Source organism: Jaculus jaculus, chromosome 5 (assembly GCF_020740685.1).
Source record: "Jaculus jaculus isolate mJacJac1 chromosome 5, mJacJac1.mat.Y.cur, whole genome shotgun sequence".
Taxonomy (NCBI): Eukaryota; Metazoa; Chordata; class Mammalia; order Rodentia; family Dipodidae; genus Jaculus; species Jaculus jaculus.
In genome coordinates this window covers 55,407,373-55,426,038 of record NC_059106.1, presented here as the reverse complement: position 1 = coordinate 55,426,038, position 18,666 = coordinate 55,407,373, and the positions used below count along the sequence as shown (strand labels likewise).

General features: G+C 52.2%; 1 protein-coding gene across 4 annotated transcripts in view; it reads right to left on the bottom strand.

Moving 5' to 3' along the window:
- Window positions 1-18,666, bottom strand: part of Ephb2 (EPH receptor B2) — a 186,217-nt gene that overhangs the window by 149,772 nt on the left and 17,779 nt on the right. Inside the window, exon 1 of one of the 4 annotated variants that reach the window (XM_012948541.2) lies at window positions 15,424-15,469. The exons of the other annotated variants lie outside the window; for them this stretch is intronic. Coding sequence (XP_012803995.2) covers window positions 15,424-15,454 — 31 coding nt within the window. The 5' untranslated portion in view covers window positions 15,455-15,469. Of the gene's footprint in view, window positions 1-15,423; window positions 15,470-18,666 lie in introns of those variants that run through there. 4 annotated transcript variants of the gene reach the window in all.

Below are 18,666 nucleotides of genomic sequence, written 5' to 3'. Positions count from 1 at the left end.
TGTCATGCAGCCAGAATCTAAGCTTTCCTGGCCCCCCAATCTGGGACTCTCCTTCCTTTCGCCACAACATGAGGCCTCGCCCACGAGTGGGTGACAACCAGAGATTGGTGACTAAAGAACAAATGGGAAGCAAAATAGGAGCCAGCATGCCACACTGCTCAGGAACTTCTCAGAGGCTCACAGGATGGTAGCTTTTCCATTCCCGTGTGCGTCCGTCCACGTGGTGACGTGGGAGTGCTGCGAGGGCAGAGGGTGGCTCAGTGGGTAATGCACAGGCCATGCAAGTCTGAGGACCCGCTACACCCACGTAAACGCAGGCAGGGTGGGCATGGCAGCCTGCCTGTCATCCCGGAGCTCCGAGGTGAAAGCCGAGGGTCTCCTGGGAAGCTGGCTGGCTGGACTAGCATGATGACTCAATAAATAAAGTGAAAGCACTTCAAGAAGGCATCAGACAGCAACCTCTGGCCCCACAGCCCTGGGGCGGGCTCGTGCACACACATGCATGCAAATACACACACATGAAACAAACAAAGATAAAAGAGAGCCATGAAGTGATTTTTCTGTGGCTAGAAGACATGAAGAGGATCACATGTAACATGTGTAGGGTATAGTGGACATTTCTGTGGTTAGCCTCATGGTAGGCAAAATCTGACAGATGAGGAAACAGCCTGGGAGGAGATACGTGAGGCCTGTGAGCAGCTGTGGTCTAGCACCTAGGCCTCTGTCCCCAGGGTGCCTCTCCTGAGCAGGGTTGATTTTGAGAGAAGCAGGGCTCCAGTGTCCCTCTATGACGCAGAGAAGCGAGGGTCTCCACAGCACCCCACTACGACAGACCACAATCCTAGACGCCCTCTGCTTCCCAGGACCAGGACGGGCAGGCTGGTGGCCTTCATGATAGAGGTGGCCCTGGGGCACGGTGACTTGGAAAAGAGCTGAGCAGTGACATCACAGCCCACTTCCCATGACTCTTTCTTCCTCCCAGGCCACCGGGAATAAGAGGACGGCTGACCTCCAGAAGACATCCACCCCGAAGAGGGACTCAGGCTGGACGCAGGGTGGAGAGGGCCGAACCGGGGTCTGAGCCTGAGCGTGCACACATCTCTCAAGCACAGGGCCCTAGAAGCCTCTAGAAGGACACGGAAGTGAACGTGATGGCAGGCCCAGGACAGAGCTCTCAGCTTCAGGAGGCAGCGGTGAGCTCGGCAGTGATGACTGCGGACGGGGCCTGCCCTGCCCTTGGTGTGCTAGGAATAGCTGAGATGGCAGGGATCCTGTTACGGAGGGACGAGGGCGCCCCCGGGCAGGTGAACACACCCCTGTGCTTCTGCCAGCTGCCCCATCCGTTCAGAGAGCAGGAAGCAGACAGCGTGGGTGGTGGGTGAGGGCTTCCAGAGGCCCTGGCACCTTGCAGTGCTGTGCAACTTTTGCCAGGTCCCCATCCCTCTCTGAGCTCAGGTGCCCCTTCTAGCAAAAGAAGGGCTTCAGAACCCCCAGCTTTCTTCCAGCCTCAGTGGCTGCTGAACTACTTTCATGTCATTGGCTATATCTGTGTCACTGGGGGCCATGCTTTACTTTCAAATTGACTCACCTATTTCTACTGAAATATATTCATTAGTAAAGGGGAAAAAAATCAGGTTAGCACCATAACAAGAAGAAACCCAGCACTAATCCCTATAACCCGAGGCGGTTTGGGGAGGAGGCTAAACTTGGGTTCTGGAGCCAGCTGCCTGAGTTTCGGGGCCTTGTTCTAACACTCATTAGCTGTGTGTCCTCAGGCAAGTTACCTCATCTCTCTGTGCCTCTCCTGACTGTCTATAGGATGCATGAGTGCCTGCCCTGGGTATGAAATGGCATGATATTTGGGGAGCATTTAGCGTGTGTTTGTTAAAACTACATCCTCTAAACTACACACGAGGAAATGGAGGAGATGCCCTGGCATTTTGGCTCCCAGGCAGGGTCTGAGAGGGAGACTGGCTTTTCCCAATGAAAAGAGAGATTAGGGGCTGTCAGAGAGGTGTTATAGACATGTTGGCAGGAAACAGACTTTCTCTGTGAGTAATCAGCAGGCGCGGGGAGCAGGGCTAGGGGGGACTTTCTCACTGTGTGATTCAGCGTTATTTAATGCCACCTCCCGTTCCCCCGAGCCCTCTTTGCCCGACACCCTGGTAAACACAAATGGAGCATGTCCAGTGTCTGGCTGGGGAGAGGACAGGGCCAGGGTGATGCCATAGGTGCCCAGCCATAGCTCGCCCTCCTCTTGGGCCTTCCTGGCTTCCTTTCTCCTCCTCCCCACCCCCGCAGCTCCTCTCACCCCAAATCTTCCTGCTCAGCCCCGCTCTCCACCCCCCTTTATGGCCAGATAGCATCAGCTACAGTGAGAACAGGAACCCGGGCCCTTCAGTTCCACTCCTGATGTTTCCAGGCTGGGTGACCTCGAACAAGTCATGTTCTGCTCTTTTCTGTTTCCTCATGGACTTAAATAAAGATCATGCTGCCTGCTTCTGAGGTTGTGAGGGCAGACCAATGAGAACACACATGGTGAGGCTCTTCTCCTCACTGGGCACAGAGTTGGCTCTCAGGAAATGACCATTGTTATTGTGGTCATTATAAAATAATTCAAACACTGATGGGAAGGTCCTGTGAAGGGAATATTTGGAGGGTGGTCATCAGTGGCCAGTGGCCCCCCTCCCCTGCTCAGCCCACACTTTCACCTTCCCATGTTTCTGGGTATCCCACAAGGGAAGGGACAGAGAGACTCAGCTTGGAGCTCCCAGAGTCCCCAGCACAGGCTGGGGACCCAATGATGGGAGGCACAGCTGAAAGCGAGAAGAAATGCCCCAGGGAGACACCAGCCAGTGGCTGAGAGGAATGCCCTTCTCCGCTCCATCGTGGCTTCCTTCCACATCCCTCACTGAAGGGTCAGGACAATGACTCTCCAGTTGGAATGAAAGAACTGTGACACCAGATGGCCAAGAGACCCTATTGTCACTTCAGGTTCAGTCCTTCATTTGCCCACAGATTTCTGATGGGTATTCATGTGCCTAGCCCTGGGCTTAGCAACGGGGAAAAGAAGATTCTAGATGACATGCACACCCCAGTCCCTGCCCTCTGCTGCTCATTTTTTTTCCAGGGCACCAACAAGGCTGTTCCCGTAGCAAAGCCAGGTAGCAGAAAGGGATGAACGCGACAGGCCTGATGACTAGAAGCTTACAGACCTCTTAAGAGGGACCCTTATACCCTCGCACATACCTACTCTGCTGGCTCTCATAGGGTGGAGAACTGCAGGTACCTTTAATATATGTATGTATGTACATCTATATATTGCACACACATGTATGCATTAGAAGAGTGCTAGATGACTTCAAAGTCAGGAAAGAGAGCTCTTCTGTGAACCTGATCAAAAAACCACCTTTGGGCTGCAGAGATGGTTCAGAGGCTAAGGCGCTTGCCTGAAGAGTTTGAGTCCCCAGTACCCATGCGAAGCCAGATACACAAAGTGGCGCATGCGGCTGGAGTTCATTTGCAGAGGCTGGAGGCCCTGGCACGCCCATTCTCTTCATCTGTTTCCTGTCCATGTCTCTCTGCTTGCAAGTAAATAAGAAATATATATATATATATATATATTGTGTGTGAAACATACTGGAGTTTAATTTTAAATCAAAATTGTCCAGAGCTACATGGAGGCTATTTGTATCCTTTTCTCTATTAATAAAAGTATTTTAAAAAGAAAGAAAACCATCTTTGCCAAGCTTCCTAGCAGCCAAGGAGAAAAGGGGAGCAAGCTGGGCGAGGAAGATGACAGAATTGGCAGCCTCGGTCACAGCGTATGAGACACTGAACCTGCGCGAGGCATTAAGGGCTCTACGTGTGGAAACACTTTAATAACTTGGTGAGGCAGATAAGATGACTTGCTGCATTTTGCAGGGAGGCCAGAGAGGATTAAATGATTTGTTCAAGTGGCAAGGTAGGCTTTGGAAGGGGAAATTTAGACTCATTCTGGTCCTTACCCACAGTGTTGTTTCTCGAGGCACTCTATCTGTGGCTTTTCATTGCCTTGGCACAGACCACCAGGTGGGTATTTGTCTTTATTGACCAAATGATGTCATGAGGCACAGAGAGGTGAAGTGACTTGCCCCAGCTTACCCAGCTCATCAGTGGCAGCCTGGGGGGGCCACCCAACTCATTGTCTCTCTCCTCAGTAGACTGGCTCAGCTCCACAGCATGACCTGGCACGACAGATTCCACAGCTCACGTCGCCCATCAAAGGAGGTAAACAGGTTTATTCCAGGTGAGAAAAAGGGTCACACGCACAGGGTACTCAGGCCGAGAATCCCTGCCTGTTCCCAAACAGGTCTCCCTGCTGTCAGAGATTGGTGACTAGGGGTCTAGCAATGCCAGCTCATGGGCCACATGCCACTCCAAGGTGTTTGCTTTGCTTTCCTGGGTGGGTGAGTCACCTTGGGGCCCCTCCACCCCTGCTCCTGGCTATGCAAGATACTGGGGGCAGGGGCTTAGAGGGTCTCGAACCCTCTCAATTTGTCCTGGTAGAAACGGGTCAGCCTAGAACCCCCGACCTTGTCTGCGGTCTGACCTCGGATGCTGTCTCCCACCTGGAGAAGCACCAAGGATTAAGTGACATAATCTGACAGAGGCACTCCGTGTGGCGTTGTGGCACAGAGATGGTGCTGGAAACACTTTAGCTCTTGTGAACACAGTTAACCTGGCAAGCCCACACCTGCACGGAAGGCCCATAACTACTCCAATCACAACAGGTAGACATGAGCGGGCCTTGCTCAGGCCCCAGCCGGTCTGCTTGTGTCTGGCCTCAGAGCTGATATAGAAAACCAAGTTCCAATCCCAGCCCTAGCTCTCCCTTGCTGTGTGATCTGAGGCCAGCCAATCCCCATCTCCGAGCCTAAGCGTCTTCTACGATAAAGTGAAAGCTTGTGATGAGGGGCTCGCTAGCTCTTGCTGTGTGTACCCATATCCCTCACTCCATGTGACTACAGAGCACCCTGGGGAGAAGGAAGACAGGCATGGCAGTCCCATCCCTCTTCCAAAAGGGAAGAGAGCCAGATTGGGAAGGACAGGGACCCACACCCGAGACTGAGCTCTGATCCCAGGAGCACAGTGGGAGTGTAATGTGGCTCGGAGGAGCTGGGCTGTGTCCCAGCTCCTCCCATGCCCATCAGGAAGGTCACAGGGAAAAGCCTGGGTGCCGGCCTGACCCACTTCTCCATTTGCAGGGCAAGGAGGTTTGGCTTGGACAGGCCTTCAGAGGGCCTGGCGCGGGTGCCGGCCACAGTGGGTGGTCGGCCGTGAAGACTTTATTTCTCACTGTGAAAGGCCAACCCACCACAACCCCTCTTCCCTACCAAAAAAAAAAAAAAAAAAAGCCTGGCTGACTTCCTGCTGTCCAGATACTCAGGACCCTGGTCTCCCCAGCCTGTCTCACCTGCTCCCCTCGGCCTCAGTGACAGAGTCTCCAGGTTCTACACAAGCTATCCCCCAACCTCATGTGCCAACCCCACCCTGTGAGGCAGGCCAGTTCCTACTCATTCTTCAGGCCCTACAATGAACCACTTCCTTGCCCTCCTCTTTTAGGGTTGCTGTGATGCAGTTTTCCCCTCGGGACTGTATGACCCACCTCCAAGCTCTGAGGGTCATGACAGTAGGTATGCACACAGTACTGGGCCCCCAGGCTCAATGCAGGCCTGGAGCAGGTGCTCAGTCACTGCTAGGTATTTTCTAGTGTGCATAAATGCGTGAATGTATGTGGAGGCCAGAGCACAAGCGTGGGTGATGTTCCTCAGCTGCCATCCACTTTACTTTGAGTCACTCACTGGCCTAGAACTTGTCAGTCAGACTAGACTGACTGCCCAGTGATCCTCCTGTCTCCACCTCCCCATTGCTGAGATTAAGATGTGAACTGCCTCGCCTGGCATTCTTATGTAAGTTCTGGTCCTCATCAGACACAGGTCCTCATCCTTTGCAAAGCAAGCACTTAACCAACTAAGCTATCTCCTCAGCCCTTCATTTCAGGGTTTTTTGTTTTTTGAGGTAGGGTCTCAATCTAGCCCAGGCTGACCTGGAATTCACTCTGTATTCTTAGGGTGGCCTCGAACTCACAGCGATCCTCCTACCTCTGCCTGCCGAGTGCTGGGATTAAAAGCCGTGTGCCACCACGCCTGGCTATTTCAGGATTTTTTAATAAAAATATATTTTACTGGGCTGGAGATATGGCTTTGTGGTTAAGGTGCTTGCCTGCAAAGCCTGAGGACACATGTTCGACTCCCCAGATCCCATGTAAGACAGACACAAGGTGACACATGCACCAGGTCATGCATGCGCACGAGGTGGCCCATTCTCTCTCCCTCGCCCGCCCCGCCCTCATAAAATATTTTATATGTTTATTTGAGAGTGCGAAGGAGAAAGAGGCAGATAGAGAGAATGGGCACGGGAGAGCTTCTAGCCATTGAAAACAAACTCTAAACGCATGCTCCACCCTGTGCATCGGCTTTATGGAGATACTGGGGAATTGAACCCTGGTCATTAGGCTTTGCAGTACCTTAAGTGCTGAGCCATCTCTCCAGCCCCTATTTCTGGATTTCTGACCAGAACACAGTTGCCCGCCCTGCTGCTAGAGACCTTTCTCACCCAATGTATGTATCACACAGATGAGTAAAGCATCCAGACCTTTCCCTGTCCCCACACGACAGGCAACAAAACAGTGTGGATGAGGCAAGGGGACAAATTCTGAAAGATAAACTCTGTAATCCTAGCAATCTGAGAGACTGAGGCAGGAGGATTGCGGGTTGAAGACCTGCTGAGGTACAGTGTGCAGTTCAAGATTGCCCTGAGCAATTCAGTGAGCCCCTGTCTCAAAATAAAACGTAAGAGGAGGACCGTGGACATAGCACAGAGGTGGAGCACTGGTCTCGCGTGTGCAAGGCCCTATGTTCAATCCCCAGCACTGCCAAAAAGGAGACTGTGGAGAAAACAATGAGTGCTCATGAAGCATCCGGGTGCCGTCCCAGAGCGGTCACGTTGCATTATGCTGTCCACACCCCATGTTGCAGGGCTGGCTTGCCCCTTTAGTCCTGAGGATGACAGGGGCTCGGTGGGGGGAGGAAGTAACATGTCCCAAAGTCCAACTGTGACACCATGAGGAGGGATGCTGATAGATCTGTTTGTTGTTATTTGGTTAGTGTTTTCTTGGCCTGTGTGTGTGCATGGGTGTGTGTGTGTGTGTGTGTGTTATGTGTAGGTTACGTGTAATGTGCCATGTGTATGTGGTTTGGTGTGGGCAGCAACCCTGGCAGTATATTACAGGACTGGCGGTGGTCATATGCTCGCCCCAGTCTGTTTCTTAACCACTAAGCCCCACACCCTTATGGGCATACCTGGGGGAGGGGGACAGATAGCCACAGCTGCCCATCCCCTGAGCAAGTGGCTAAGTGCCTACTGTGTGTTGAACACTTAGCATGCATTTGCAGAGACAGCTCTTATCTCTGGAGGAGAACCAGAACGCTCTGATTTAGATAAGAGGGAGTCTGGGGGGCAGGTGCTGGCTCCAGCCAGGCTCTGGGAAGGCTCCTTTGGGCATTTACTTAGCAGAAGGATAATAAAGTAAAGATACAGGTGTGGGGGTGTCAGGCAAGGGGAAAGGTCCCAGAATGGGCACTTGGGATGTCTTGGGTACTCTCCCCGGTCAGCATGGAAAAACGGCTGCTACTGACTAGGGAGGTCTTGGGGGGGTGGGGCCCTACACCCCTACTACCAACCACAATGGAGCCCTGGAGGACGGCAGATCTGCGGTGGGCAGTGGAGAGATGGGTGCCTGAACCAACCCTGGTCATACCTCCACAGAGACAGACTGAGCCACTCAGGGTCAGTACTTACCCTAGATCACCATGTTAGGAAGGGTCCACGAGCTGCCCATCACAGGAGGACCTGCGCTGCCCCCCACTCTGCTGATGAGAAAGTACAACTCTGAAGACAGGCTTTTGATGCCATCCAAGGACACCTTGGGTCTGGGCAGCAAGGAGTGTGGCAAGAGCACTGTGGGTGGGGCAACAGCAGGAGCAAAGGAGGCAGGGAGGCGAATTCAAGGTCAAGCAGGAAAGGTGCTTGGGGGCCCAGCTGGAAGCAAACCCCCTGGGGGCACTTCTGAGTTTGTACAGTCAACTTCTCAAGGTGACCCACAAGGCCCAGGACACTCTTGTCCCCTCTGTTATCGTCCCCAACCTGAGAGCACACAGGACCCCATGGCCCTGGGTCTGACACCTTAGGCGTTATGGGGACACAGTGATCATAGGGGCCACGGACATTTCCTCAGCCAGAACCTGGGGTGCTCCACATTCTACAATGGGCAGGACAGTTCCCCAAAAGGAATGCCCTTCCCCAAATATGAACAGTAATCTTGTTTAAAATAAAACACTAGACAATCATGACTCACCCCATAAAAGAAAGACATGGATCCCAAATGCTGGAATCATCAAGGGAGAAGGACCTGGTTGCCCTGATGCCATGAAAAGAGACCTCACGGCCACCAGAGACCTCAAGCTGAGTACAAGGAAGCGAGAAAGGCTCAGGCGAATTGTCTGGGCCCAAAGCTTCAAAAACAGGGTTTATTTAGATAATCCCTCACCAGGCCTCCCGCCTCAGCGCCTGGTTTCTCTAAGGATTTATTTTGTAAAAATGTCTCTCTCAACAAGTAAGTTATCCTACCCTGAGCCAAGGAGGGAATTCTCCTCTGAGTTCAAAACCACAAAGTCCGGGCAGCCTGTGTACAGCCAGCACCTCTTTCTGCAGCGTCAGGCTGTGAATCACTAGGCAGCGGAGGGCTTCCAGGAGGGCTGGGCAGGGGGAGGGGAATACGCACCTCCCAGTCTCCAGCAGTGCCCCAACTGTGGTCAGGCCAGAGGCTACTGGATGTCCCCAGCACAGGCGTGTCTCTGATGCTGGCCACTTTGTACAGCTGAGTTTCTTGCTGGAGAACCTGGTCATCCAAGCCCCTCAGCATCTTTCAGAAATGCATCTGGGTGGGGAGGGGGGACTGGAGAGATGGCTAAGTGGTTAAGGTGCTTGCCTGCAAAGCCTAACGACCCAAATTCAATTCCAAGTACCCACATAAAGCCAGATGCACAAAGTGGCACATGCCTCTGGAGTTTGTTTGCAGCATTTGGAGGCCCTGGCACACCCATATCCCCCTCCACTCCTTGCAAATAAATAATTTTTTTTAAAAAAAGAAATGCACCCAGGACAGGGAGTGGGGGAGAAACATATAAGGCGGCAGAGCTAAGAGCAAGAATTTAGCTAGTCCCAAGCATGGCCCACAGGGCCAGTAAAGCTCCAAAGTATACTGGCTCACTGCCAGACCCCAGGACCCCAGGGCCATAGGCCTGACCTTGGAAGGATGTGGGAAACCTCAGCCCCACGGTGGCTTAAATACATTCTTTCTTTCTGCCCATGCCAAACTCAAGGTTTGCTCCTGAAACCTTGGTGCACAGTAGGTCCTCAGCACACATCTGCTGAGTGCAGGGATAAATAAGCAACTAAAATGGGCAACAATGGATATGCACTCACAAATGGCTACTGGATGGCTTGCATGCACAGATGGATGCATGGATGCATGGATGGTTGGATGCATAGGTGGATGGATGAATGAATGAACCAGCGAGGCAGCGTGACCTACGACAGAAAGGCATAAGGAACTCTCATGTGGACTGGAGCCCTAGCTTTACCCAGGAGTGAGAATGACTGCAATGGTAAGTCACTTTACTTCTGTGAGCCTCAGTTTCTTCACCTGCAGTATGGGAACAGTGGCAGTGTTTGCTGCACAGGAAGACAGGGCTGGGATGGCCCCCTTCTCTCTCTCTCACACACACACTCAGAGGTGGAAATGTCACCCCTATAGCCACTGTTACTAGTGACAGGGCTGAAGGTTTGGGTGCTGGGTACTCCTGGGGTCTCCGGGCCTTAGGAAGGGTATTGGCACAGGCATGGGCAGAAGCCAGGCAGAAAGGGACAGAGGGCAAAGGGAAGCTAACCAAGGCCCCAGAGCAGAAAGCCATCCATGCTTTTCCATAGCTATCCCCCCAGAAAGGGGCTAGGTCCCATGGCCCCTTTATCAATTCAGCCTCCAACACACAACTTTAAAGTGGAGATTTTGAGGCTGGTTTCGCTATCGCTACAAGCCACCCAGCTCTGCCCCACTCTCGGCTCCTCCTGGTGTGTGATGCATAGGAACAGCCTGTGTGCTGTGATCATCTCCTCCCACAGCCATGATCTGGTGGGGGTGTCACGCTGAGTTGTAAAAGCCTCTAGGATAGAGGAAGAAGTTATTTTTAGGGGAGACAGTGAATTCACTTATTCCCTCATTCATAAAACATGGGCAGAGCTGTTCCCAAACAGGCCCTGGGCTCCCAGAAAGGACCCAGCGATGAAGGAGGAAAGATCCCTACAGTCCACTCCAGTGGGCAAGGCCAAGGTACACAAAATTAGCCACTCCTTGGGGCTGGGGAAATGGCTTAGCAGTTAAGGCGTTTGCCTGCAAAGCCTAAGGATGCTGTTTCGATTCCCCAGAACCCACATAAGTCAGATGCACAAGGGGGCGCATGCATCTGGAGTTCCTTTCCAATGGCTAGAGGCCCTGATGTGTCCATTAAAAAAAGAAAAAAGAAAAAAAATTGGCCACTCTGTTACAAGGTCATCTATAAAAGCACAATGGGATGGGCATGGGGGGGAGGGGTGAGGGAATGTGCCTCTAATCCCAGCACTCAGGAAGCAGAGGTAGGAAGACTCCTGTGAGTTTGTAGCCAGCTTGAATTTCTGGTCAGCCTGGGCCAGAGCGAGACCCAACCTGGAAAAAAAGCATAGTGGGCCAAGGCCAAAGGACAAGGGCAGCCATAGAACGGGACATGCCAAGGAGTGGATATTTGTATTGGGCCTTGAAGAATGAGTAGGAGCTTACTAGACAGAAATGAGACAAGGACGTCCATTCTAGATAGCAGCTGAGTGCTGTGTAAAGTACCGGGAGGGGGAGTTGGTGGCATGCATGCAGATTTGTGGGTGAGAATGACAAGGACAACAGAGAAGGCATCGGTGGCCAGGTCCCTCAAGCCGCTGAGCCTTCAGGGAGCAGTGGTGCCATGAGGCTGACCTGCGTTTATTTTTTAAGCTATTTTTCTTTATATATTTGAAAGAAAGAGACAATGAGCATGCCAGGGCCTCCTGTCTGTATGCATTCAGACTTTAGCTACATGCACCACTTTAGAAAAAAAAAATTTTTGTTTATTTTTATTTATTTATTTGAGAGCAACAGACAGACAGAGAGAGAAAGAGGCAGAGAGAGAGAGAGAGAATGGGCGCGCCAGGGCCTCCAGCTACTGCAGACGAGCTCCAGACGTGTGCGCCCCCTTGTGCATCTGGCTTACATGGGACCTGGGAAATAGAGCCTCAAAACGGGGTCCTTTGCCTTCACAGGCAAGTGCTTAACCACTAAGCCATCTCTCCAGCCCCCATCCACCACTTTTTGCATCTGGCTTTACACAAGTACTGAGGAACTGAATCCAGGCCAGCAGATTTTGCAAGCAAGCACCTTTTACCACTGAGCCATCTGCCCAGTCCTTACCTGGGGTTTTGAAGACTGGGTACTGCTGTTCTGTGGGGTCCTGTACTCAAAGAGACCATCAAGAGAGAGGAAGGGTGAGCAGCCTGAGGGCAGAGCAGCTGGAAGGAGGGATGTAGGGAAGGGGTATGGCTGGAGTAGTCAGGAGTAGAGGGAGGCTCCTGAGGTCAAGGTAAGCAAATCAGGAAACTGAGGACCTGTAGATTCCTGTGTGGACTACAATCACCAAGAAGCCAGACATACTTCAAATATCCTCTGAGGTGACAGAACTTCTGTCTTTGTGGAGAATGGAATGGTATGGATTCAGAGCCAAAGTATCTCAGACCAGCTTTAGCTCCTCAGCAGCCACTGATTCATTGTCTACCTCTGTGTTTAACTAAACATCCCTGTGACTATCAGGTGAGACCTTTTTGGAATATACTAACACACTAACAGCTTCCACCCACCCAAAGCTGAGAATGTCCATTAGACAACATTTGAGGCCTGTGGTGAAGATTTCCCCTGAACTGTTGTAACCTCCCTATGTGATATTTCCACAAATGTATTTGAAAAGTGTCTCGGTTTATGATCTTCCTTTGTCCTGTAACTATAAAAAGAAACTTCATGGGGGTGTGTGTGTGTGTGTGTGGAGAGATGGCTTAGCTGTTAAGACGCTTGCCCATGAAGCCTAAGGACCCAGGTTCGACTCCCCAGGACCCACATAGGCCAGATGCACAAGGGGGCACATGCATCTGGAGTTTATTTGCATTGACTGGAGACCCTGGTGCGCCCCCTCTCTCTCTCTCTCTCTCGACTTGCCTAATTCTGTATCTCTCTCTCTCCAATAAATAAATAAAATATTTTAAAAAAATTTAAAACAAGGATGGGCTGGAGAGATGGCTTAGCTGTTAGCTGTTAGCTGATTGCTTGCCTGCAAAGCCAAAGGAACCAGATTCAATTCCCCAGGGCCCATGTAAGCCAGATGCACAAGAGGGCCCATGCATCTGGAGTTTGTCTTCAGTGGCTGGAGGCCCTGAAGTGCCCATTCTCTCTCTCTCTCTCTCTCAAATAAGTAAATGGAAATTAATTTTTTTAAAAAAGACTTCATGAAATTGTTAACACATTGGAACATGAAACACCTAAATCTGTGTTCCTGGGCCAAGGTCACTCATACCTGACTCCAGGATAATCTATCTTTTATTCCCTTTGAGGCAAAAGCTGTGGGTTTTGTGTCGACTCTACCCACTGGGGGAGCCCCCAAGTTTTCCACTGCGTCACCCACTCAAGATCCACACAGAGGCCTTAGTCAAGCCCCAGGTCCCCAGCTGCCCCTCCTCCCCAGCTCTGAGGGGCCTTAAGGGTAGGGAACAGGCTAAGCCCGGGGTTCCATGGCTGGAAGCTCTATTATGCCCAGGCCTCCTGCAGCCCGGGGAAGAAAGGCCTCTCTCTGACAAGGAAGCCCCGCCCAGGCAGCGCCTTTATCTCTGGTGACCGGGCTCAGTGTCTCCCAGGCGGCTGTGGAGGCTGCCGGCCTCAGGTCTCTCCCTATGGCCCATGGGAACCAGACTGCCGACCCAGACGCCTGCCCACTCCCCAGAAATCACACTGGGGTGAACATGGCCAAGGCTGTTTCTGGGTGCTGGGCAGCTAAGAGAGGCCCTGTTCATGAACCAGGAAGGGAGCCATAAGGGACCAAGAGTGCTCCGTCCGGCCCCCAGAATCACTTGGCAGGGCAGAGAAAACGCCTCTGTGCCTTCGAGGGCAGCTCTGACTACCACAACAGCCAAGCACAGACACCTCTGTCCTCAAACGTCCCCCCCCCCCCAACACACACACCAAACTGCTTGCTCCAACCACAGGTCAGTTTGGCCTAAGTTTGACCTGCCTCCTGCAGGCCTATGTGGGCATCTCTTCTATACAGTCCCAGGACAACGTGCCATGGCTAACTACCATTATCACGGTTTTTTGGTTCTGGGGGTCCCAGGCCTTATGTGTGCAAAGCTGCACTGCCAATCAGTCATCACTATCTCAATTAAGCAATTCTTCTTGCCAGGCAACCCGTTTCACAGATGGGGAACTGAGGTTCAGAGAAAGTGGACCATGTAGAGCCACCTGGCCTGTAAGTAACTATAGGAGGATTTGAACCCAGGCCAAAACTCTCACCAAGGTGGCTTTGCTAATAAGGGGAAGACAGGCTGAAGCCTCTTATCACACCCCCAGCCCTGTCGTTCGATCCTGCTATAGGAAGACTTCATCCCAAAGGGCTCCCCGATATCATTCCTGCGGCTGGCCTGGGGTGAGAGAAGTGACTTCAGGGAAGGCAGAATCCCGCAGTTTAAGCCAAATGAACGCAGACTTTCCATCACACAGCATGAGAGGGGCTCAGCCTGTACCAAGAGGGAAAGGGAGAGGAGGGGCGCCCTGCCTAGTCCCCCTGGAGCACTTCCTGCTCACAAGCTTGGAAAGTACAGTAAGGTGGAAAGTAATGGTGGCTCCCAACTCCCCTAGAGCCCTGGTTTGACCAAGCCCCAGGGAGACAGCTCCTGCAGCACTGTGTCTCCAAGGCCACAGGGTGCAGGAACACGACTCCCAGTCAAGTAGCCCTGGCTCGAGCCCTCCCATGCTGCCTAGGGAGCACCACCCTCTCTGAGACTCAGTCTCCCTACCTTGCAAGGTGTTAAGAAGTAATGTATAATAAGCCTCCCCCACCTGCACAGAGCAGACTGTGGTCAAACCTTGACGGCGGCAGCACAAAGCCCCACTCCAGCAGGTTACGCTCTGGAAGCTGAGGTAGGAGGGTCTTGAGTTCGAGGCCAGCCTGGACGATACAGAGACAGACTCTGACTGTAAAAGAGCAAGTACAGCTGGACATGATGGGCCATTCCTATCATCCAAGCACTTAAGTGGCCAAAGCAAGAGGATGGCTATGAGTGGAAGGCCAGCCAGGACTGTACAGTGTAACCCTGTTTCAAAATGGTAAAAATAAGGGCCTGGGGAGATGGCTCAGTGGCTGAGTACTTTCTGCTTAAGCATGAGGGCCTGCCAGACTGGAGACTGCTGAGTTCCACTCTTCCAAGCACTCCCCTAAAAAGCTGAGGGACAGCAGAGAATCACAGGCTGGCTGACAGCATCAGCAGCTCCAGGTGGAGGGAGAGATTCCATACCACATATGCGAGAAATCAAAATAAAAAATCAGGGCCAGAGATATGGCTCAGCAGTTAAGGCGCTTGCCTGAGAAGTCTATGGACCCAGGTTCAATTCAACAGTACCCAGGTAAAGCCAGATGCACCAGGTGATGCATGCACCTGGAGTTCATTCGTAGTGGCTAGAGGGTCTAGGTCGCCCATTCTCTTGCTCTCTCTCTAACATATAAGTAAAATATTTTTAAAAAATAAAAAAAGTTAAAAAGCAAAATAAATAGTCGGGAGTATACTGAAATCATACCTAAAAGTGTGTGTGTGTCCAATTTTCCAGACAGGTATTCAAAATCTTAGCATTTTTTTTTTTTTCTTCAAGGTAGGGTCTCACTCTAGCCCAGGCTGACCTGGAATTCGCTATGGAGTCTCAGGGTGGCCTCGAACTCACGGCGATCCTCCTAACACCGCCTCCCCGAGCGCTGGGTTTAAAGGCGTGTGCCACCACGCCCGGCTCGGCAGTTTTTTTAAAGCTCTTCATGGCCCCTAAGAAGTCACAACCCCAGAAAAGGAACACTCCCACTCCATTTGCTTAGGAAAGACACATCTCTAAGCCTTAGTTTCTCCCCTGAGACTGGGGAGCCTCCTCTGCCTGTCACCTAAGGACATGAGAGTTACCCGGGAGGCTGTGGAGGTGAGGTGATGCCATCAATTGTCCTGGTGTGTGCTGGGATGACCAGAAGTCAGAGGCACAGCTTCTCAAAAGGGCCTCAGAGAGCTCTGGGCCCAGACAGACTCTGTAGAAAGGCTCCACACGGGGGACTGGGACAGATTCCGAGCTCCTCAACGCTTACTGTGCTCTGGTGCCAGGGGCCAGGAGTCTTCAAGCCCAGCAACAGCTCTCAGCTCGACCGACCAGCACTCACCAGTCTATGCGGGTTTGAGAACAGCTTGAGGACCAGAAGAAGGGATTCAAAGCCAGTCCTGATGCGTTCAGGTGCAATCAGGGTGGAATGGCCGTAGACGGCAAACCCCAGGTCTGGGCTGGAGAGATGGCTTAGCGGTTAAGCGCTTGCCTGTGAAGCCTAAGGACCCCAGTTCGAGGCTCAATTCCCCAGGACCCACGTTAGCCAGATGCACAAGGGACGCACGCGTCTAGAGTTCGTTTGCAGTGGCTGGTGGCCCTGGCATGCCCATTCTCTCTCTCTCTGCCTCTTTCTCTTTGTCTGTCACTCTCAAATAAACAAACAAACAAAACATAAAAATTAAAAAAAAAAAAAAAAAAAAAAAAAAACCAGGTCTGCCTCTGCTGGGCTGGGTGGCCTGTTGCAAGTTACTGTACCTCTCAGATTCCACGCCCCCTTCTATCTCCCTCCTAGCCAGGATCTCACTACATATCCCAGGCTGCCCTTAAATTCTCTACCCTCCTGCCTCAGCCCTCGAGTGCTGCGATCATAACAGCTTCCCTTTCTCATAGCCTGAGAGAGGGACCCTTCAGCGGGGCCAAAGAGACACTATGGAGGTCAGAGCATTCGCACTGCCCATGAGTGCCAGGCGCCCACTCCGTGGAGCCCCAGTTCCCATGAGGAAGGGCTTCTCAGTGGGTATCAGCACTTCCTCGTGCCTGCTTGTCTGCATTTTGGTCTCCCCAGCGGAACACAGAAGGGCACACAGGCGGCTGAGGACAGGGATGCACAGGGATTCTGGGACAACCGCAGGGAGGAAACTTGGCTAGGCCCTTGCACTGCCTGAGTTGGATCCCCAGAGCCCACATAAAAAATCCGGGTGTGGTGGCGCCTCTCTAATCCTAGAGTCGGGGAGGTGGAGACAGGAGAATCCCTGGGGCTCTCTGGTCAGCCAGTCTAACATACTGGGTGAGTTCCAGAAGGAGAGACTTTGTCTCAGGATGTCGCACACACATGCGTGCACGCATGCACAACCAAAGACAACACAGTCGGTCTTGCCACCAAGCATGAATCACAAGAACATGTCTCTCAGTGTGAACATGCTTTATACCCATGTCTGTGGCCACTCAGGGCCTCTGGAAGGGCTCTGATTGCAAATCAGAAAGGGGGACCCCCTAAATATTTACCTACCGGCCAAATAAGAATCTTGTAATGAGAAGCAAAGAAGGCAGTTCCAAAAACCCCGACTATGGGTGAGCATATGTGTGGAATGAAGTGAAGTCATATGGAAATGGACTATTTTTATTTCAACAAGCATTTTAAAAATACTCTTAATTATATGAAGATCAGGGAAAGGCCTTCTCAAAAATTAAAGAGCACTGTCTGAGGCTCCCTCTGGACCCCCACGCCCTTCCAACCCTCCCACTCCACCCATCACCTTTCCCAGGGCCCCTCTGCTCTTGACAACCACCTCTGGGAGGCCCACACATCTGGGCAGAAGGCAGCCAGACTTCTTGGAGTACAGCCCCACCCTGGGAGCCTTCCCAGGAGCACTCTAGGTTCATGCTAGCAGCCCTGGGAGGGAGACCCGCTTGTTACACTCACGGCTTAGCAAGGAAGCACATCAACTCAGAGAGGCTGTGCAACTGCCTGAGGTCCACACAGCCCACACCGGTCATGGGGCTATGGAGTTGAGCACATTCCCTTGAGGGTCCTGGGGCCGCTGCCATGGCTCTGAGAGCTCTGAGAGCTGAACAAGCTCCCTGAAATCTGGGTGAGACCGAAACAGTGACACCTAGGCTGGTGACAGTCCCCGTACAACCTGCTGGGCTCTGCCTTATATGCAACGGTCATTTTTTGAGCAGGTATGATGCCTCACGCTTTGAAGATAAGGAAATGAGGCTTCAAAAGGAGATGCCACTTGTCTGGTCACACGTGGAAGGAGCTGTCTCCAAAACTTGGACCTCCTTGGGTTACTGCAGAACCCCTGGGCAGCTGTTCTCCAACATAGCCCCAGCCCCAGGAGAGCAAGGGCACCTGGCTCCTACCCTCTGCTCCCCCTGGATGGCCCAGAATGTGCCTGGAGCCACCCCATTACTGCCGGGAACCCAAATTGTTAGGAACTTATTAATTCTGGAAACCAACAACATGGTGTCTCCATCGTAACAGCAGCAGAGCAGCCCCAGCCAGTGGGGGTGGGCCTGGGTCAGGGTGAGAAGAAATTTAAGACATTTCCCCTAAAGCTCCCATCTTGTGAACAAAGTCAAGATGCTGATTGGAGACCAACATCACTAGCTGTTCAGAGCCCCTCGGAGCTTCCACAGCACCCCATCTCGCTCCCCCTAGCTGACCCCCCCTCCCCCGTGGCATCCCAAGGGGCACTTTGTCCTGCAAGCTCCTGTGATTTTCAGGTCTCTGACATCCAACTGCTTATGTGGATCCCAGGGCTGGAGATCTCAGGCCTCCTCAGGCCTCCCCCATATTTGCACAGGAAGTGTTCTTAACCACTGAACCATCTCTCCAACATCAGAATGGCACATTTTGAACACCTCCTCTTTTTTTTTTTTTTTTTTTTTTGGTTTTTTTTTTTCAAGCTAGGCTCTCACTCTAGCCCAGGCTGACCTGGAATTCACTATGGAGTCTCAGGGTGGCCTCGAACTCAAGGCAATCCTCCTACTTCTGCCTCCCCAGTGCTGGGATTAAAGGTATGCACCACCACACCCGGCTCTATATTTTTTATTTTAAGTTAGGGGTTTATGGATCCCAGGCTAGCCCCAAACTGGCTATGTAGCTGAGGTTAGCCTTGAACTCCTGATCCTCCTGCCTCCACCTCCTGAATAGATGCTGGGGCTACACATGTGCGAAACATGGCTGCAATGCCTCCTCTCCGGCACCTCCTCAAAGCACTCCAGCACTCACACCTCACTCAAGACAGAAGACAGATTCTCTCCCTGTCACCAGCCTCCAGCCCCTTTGCCCTTCTCCCTCCTCCACGCCTGCCTGCCACAGGGTTTTT